General features: G+C 48.9%; 1 protein-coding gene across 1 annotated transcript; it reads left to right on the top strand.

Moving 5' to 3' along the window:
* Positions 1-3,280: 3,280 nt before the first annotated feature.
* On the top strand, positions 3,281-4,322 carry SF3B5 (splicing factor 3b subunit 5). The gene has a single exon (XM_084625142.1). The coding sequence runs from the start codon at positions 3,506-3,508 to the stop codon at positions 3,764-3,766; it is 261 nt and encodes an 86-aa protein (XP_084481268.1). The 5' UTR covers positions 3,281-3,505; the 3' UTR covers positions 3,767-4,322.
* Positions 4,323-4,568: the final 246 nt, after the last annotated feature.

Raw genomic sequence — 4,568 nt, 5'->3', positions numbered from 1 at the left:
TTAAACCTCTCTACAAATTTCCTTTAAAAAGCTCATAATTTTTAAATCTAATATTTCAGGCCCTTCCAAGGTTATAAACTGGGAATCTCTCCATTCCTCTGTACAAAGTTTCTGTCGCTAGTCGGGATGCATTGCTAAATATCAAACATGTCACTGGCCCAGTTCTGGATAGTGCTTGCCCTGGGCCTCAGGCAAATGTAATTTTGGGAATGGATGCTAGATTTAGAAAAAGGATAAAACATTTTAGTTGCAGGTTGATTTAAAAAGCCAGACACATACTTGAAGCATATGCCTTGAAGTGGTAGGATATGGTATTTTGTTGCTTTTATCTCGTTTTTATCATTTTCTTACTATGTACAGCTTTGGCTAGGATCCAGTGGCACAATCCTGTTCTGTGAAAAGTGTTTTTTTTTTCCTACACCATTAAATCAGATTCAAAACATTAAATAAAGCAAAATTTCTAGGAAATTATTTAAATTTTTTTACCATGGCTTCCTTGTTTTTATGCTAAGATATATTATGAGTAATTCACTTATTGGAAAAGAATCACAATTTGGATAGCAAGGATGAGAAATGGGGAGAGAGGGAAGGAGAGGTCCAGTTTGTGGAAAAAGCTTTACATAGGATTGTTCAGTAAAGAAGAAAAGATCTTCCAGCTGATACTTACTGGGCCAATTTATGCACATTCTACAGTTACATGAGTTGTAAGTCATCAAAGTACTTGTCCAATTATGTGCATATAATAAGGTTTGTACAATGTATATGACACCATGGGACATCTGGTGGAAAAAAACCCACAGAATTAACAAGAGAGAGGTTTTATTAGCCTAGCATGACAGAGTCGATAGAATCTGTGCAAGTAATTGTCAAAGAATCCTGTTAGGAGCCAGAGAGGCCTGCTTATAAGAAAAATGCATAATCTCTTCCCATGCAATGTATTTTCCATCCAGGAATGAGAATTCTTTCCTACCTTAGCCCCACATTATTCTCACATATTTCCATTCTGTTCAGGCTGGTCCCTGGAAAAATCTCAAGCAATTTATTGTCAGGGAGATCTCTGTGATACTGTAGCAGCAGGACAACAAACCAAAATAGTGAGGGATGCCGTGATTTCTAGTAAGTGTCAGAAAATTAGCAAAGTGCGTTTTGTAATGTTTCCAGATGCATGTCAAATATAACAATGCTCATATAACAATGCCCTTCTTTCTGGATTGATTTGTCCCTATGATTGAATTGTATTAACATAGCATGTGTGGGCTCTCCTGTTACATGCAGGACCAATGGGAGGCTTAAAAGATCAGGTAAAACCCCGAGGTAGAAAATCACAGTGTCTATCTTTCTCCATTGAACTAGCTGTCTCACATGAGAACAGTCCCACTGACTTTTGCAGCAGCAACCACTCATACTGATTATTATTGTATTCAAGTACAGGACAACTCTGACACCCAGTGGCCAGTTAGAGTCACTGCAAGTGTAGATTTCTTCTGGTTACTGGGCATCTCCTAACAACTTGGAATGATACAGTTTTTACTCTTTACGAATTTCAGCAAATAAGAAACACTATTTCCAAGTGTTTTTATTGTTTACATCAACGTATTTTTGCAAATAAAAACACCAGTTACTTCAGAGAATCCAAGTATGGAGAAACTGTAGGCCCTTAATTATTCAATATTCATAATCATTCTTGTATAAAAATCATTTACTGAAGCGTTAATTACTTTAATTGAAAATTCTAATAGTGAGCCAACTGACAGTTACAAGTATAGGCCAATACCTTTAATAAATTATTATTGTGAAATATATGAAGATTAATGTCAGTAATTCAGGATCTCATATACCCAAACCACATCTCAATTCTCTTTCAAGTCAATAACAAAGCTCTCCTTGATCTTCATAGGTGTAAACTCAAGCATCAAGTAGTTTTCTGAAGTGGAGATGTGGATTTGATAATGCAGTTATTACATAATTCACCTGTCTGGGAACCAGATAAGCACCATATTATAAAACCAGGCTAGAGAGTATCTGGGAATTGCATATAATTCCACAATCATGGGTCCTCAAAAAAAAAAAAAATCCAAAAAAATCCCCTCCCCTCAAACAAAAAACCCATCTGTCTACTTTTCTCAGGCAAACTATTTAAACACAGTTGTGTAATGGGTGTGGTTTTTCTCCCACAGCCTATTCCAGCTCCTGAGGTTATCTTTATATAAACAAAAAGAAAAGGAGTACTTGTGGCACCTTAGAGACTTATGCTCAAATAAACTGGTTAGTCTCTAAGGTGCCACAAGTACTCCTTTTCTTTTTGCGAATACAGACTAACACTGGCTGCTACTCTGAACCCTTTATATAAACAGAATCTCATTCCTGCTTTAGAAATAAGCACCCCAGGAAGCCTCACATTGAAGAGACAGAACTGTACCGCAAATAGCCAGGCTGCGGTGCACCTAGAGGGAAGTAAAACCTCGTTTCTAAAGTGTTCCGTTTTCTAACCATTTCCTCTGTTCAGAGGCACGACGCCATTCTGTGCTCGTAACCCCAAGAGGCGAGTAAGGCGACAGACACGTGCACAGCAGCAGACCGATGCACGCCACAAGCAACCGGGAAAGCACTCCCCATGTCCCCCTCGGCCGCTATGCCACTCTGCGAGCAGCAGCACTCCCGCTGCAGGGACTCTGCTTAGCTCTGCGGGCCCAGGGGGCAGGGCTCAGGCACGCCGCCCAGGCTCCGGACGGAGGCGCTTTGAGCAGAGCCGGGGCGGGAATGTCGCACGGGGGCTGCCGGCGCGCCCTGCCCCAGTCCCCGCTGCACCGAAGCACTGGGCGCACCTGGCTGCGGGGAGCCCGTTGGGCCGGCCAACGGGGGCTGGGCCGAACCCAGTTAAACCCCCGTTACAGACACGCCCCGGCCTCGGGGCTGCCCAGGAACGAAGCGAGGGGCCGGGTGGCCGGTCCTGGCCCGGGCGGGCAGCGCCCCGCTCCCGCCGTGCCCGTTTAACAGCCACGACGTGCCCGAGCTGGGCTCAGACCCCGGCGCCAGCGAGCGCTGCACGAGGCTCCCCGAGAGCGCGCAGCCGGGGGGTCAGCGCGGCTCGCGCGCGCGGGCTGTTTGTGAAAAGAAAGACGCAGCTACCGCCCGGCAACAGAATCGACCCCCCCACCCGCGCTCTTCGCAAGCCCAGGGACTACAGCTCCCAGCATGCAATTGGGGCCGTGCAAGTGCAATCAGCGCATGCGCCCCCCAGAGACGGGTGAATTTACCTCATTTCTCAGCCGGGCGCGATCCCATCATGCCCCTGGGCGACAGTTTCGTTTTTCTCCTCAGAATGCGAGGTTTTGTGACTCATCGACGTAGTGTCGCTTGAGGGAAGAAAGGGTCGGGAGCGGGGGTACAACTACCCATTTCCTCCCAAACGTCACTTCCGGTCGCCATTTTGTGCCTGAGCCGGGTGAAGTCTGGAAGCGTCTGGGGCTCGGTGGTGTTGGGCCGGTCGGCTGCCAGCGCCGCCATGACGGATCGTTACACCATCCACAGCCAGCTGGAGCACCTGCAGTCCAAGTACATCGGCACGGGCCACGCGGACACCACCAAGTGGGAGTGGCTGGTGAACCAGCACCGCGACTCGTACTGCTCCTACATGGGCCACTTCGACCTGCTCAACTACTTCGCCATCGCCGAGAACGAGAGCAAGGCGCGCGTGCGCTTCAACCTCATGGAGAAGATGCTGCAGCCCTGCGGCCCGCCCGCCGACAAGCCGGAGGAGTCCTAGCGCCGCCCCTCCCTCTGCCCTTCCAGGGGAGCCCCCCTCTCCGTCCCGCCCCCCAAACTTTTGGACCCGACCCGGTTTCCCGAGAACTCGCCCCGCCCGCAGGGGAGCGAAGCCGGGATGGATTCGGGGCGGGGGCGGCTCTCGGGAGGAGCGAGAAGCTGCCGTCTCGACACCGCCGGGGGTGGGAGCCTGGGCTCGCCGTGCTGGACCCTGCTGTTTCTTCCCGCTCTCGGCCGCGAGTGAGCCAGGCAAACGTATTGCTTCGCCGCCCCGCCTCTAGCAGCGGCCGTGGCCCGGAAGGGAGCCGGGACTGTGCCAGACCCCGGGCGGGGGAACCTGGACCCGCCGCTTCCCGAGATGGGGCCTAACTACGAGGAAAGCACATGTCTTCGCGACCAGCCAGTGCGGGGCCCGCTGCTCCTGAGGGGACTCGAGGGACTCGGCCGCGAGCCCTTTCCTGTGGGGTAGCACTGTTTGCAACCTCATGCCACACTTTGTTTAGCTATACGGATTTTTTATTTGTATGTGAAATAAAAATGCTTTGAGTGATTTCAAATGTTGTTCCTGGTGATCTGCCTCTAATGGCTCGGTAGACAAACCAGGGACTAGTCACCTATATAACTATACATGGTGTCAAGTATCAGAGGGGTAGCCGTGTTAGTCCGTATCCACAAAAACTGTGAGGAGTCTGGTGGCACCTTAAAGACTAACAGATTTATTTGGGCATAAGCTTTTGTGGGTAAGAAACCCACTTCTTCAGATGCATGAAGTGAAAATTACAGATGAAGGCATTCTAGATCAG

Source organism: Lepidochelys olivacea (genome assembly GCF_965140295.1).
Source record: "Lepidochelys olivacea isolate rLepOli2 genome assembly, chromosome: 3".
NCBI lineage: Eukaryota > Metazoa > Chordata > Testudines > Cheloniidae > Lepidochelys > Lepidochelys olivacea.
This window is presented reverse-complemented; position numbering and strand designations above follow the sequence as displayed.

Bases quoted from the DNA above. Each gene is read 5' to 3' on its own strand.
- SF3B5 (XM_084625142.1), top strand. From the start codon at position 3,506: ATGACGGATCGTTACACCATCCACAGCCAGCTGGAGCACCTGCAGTCC.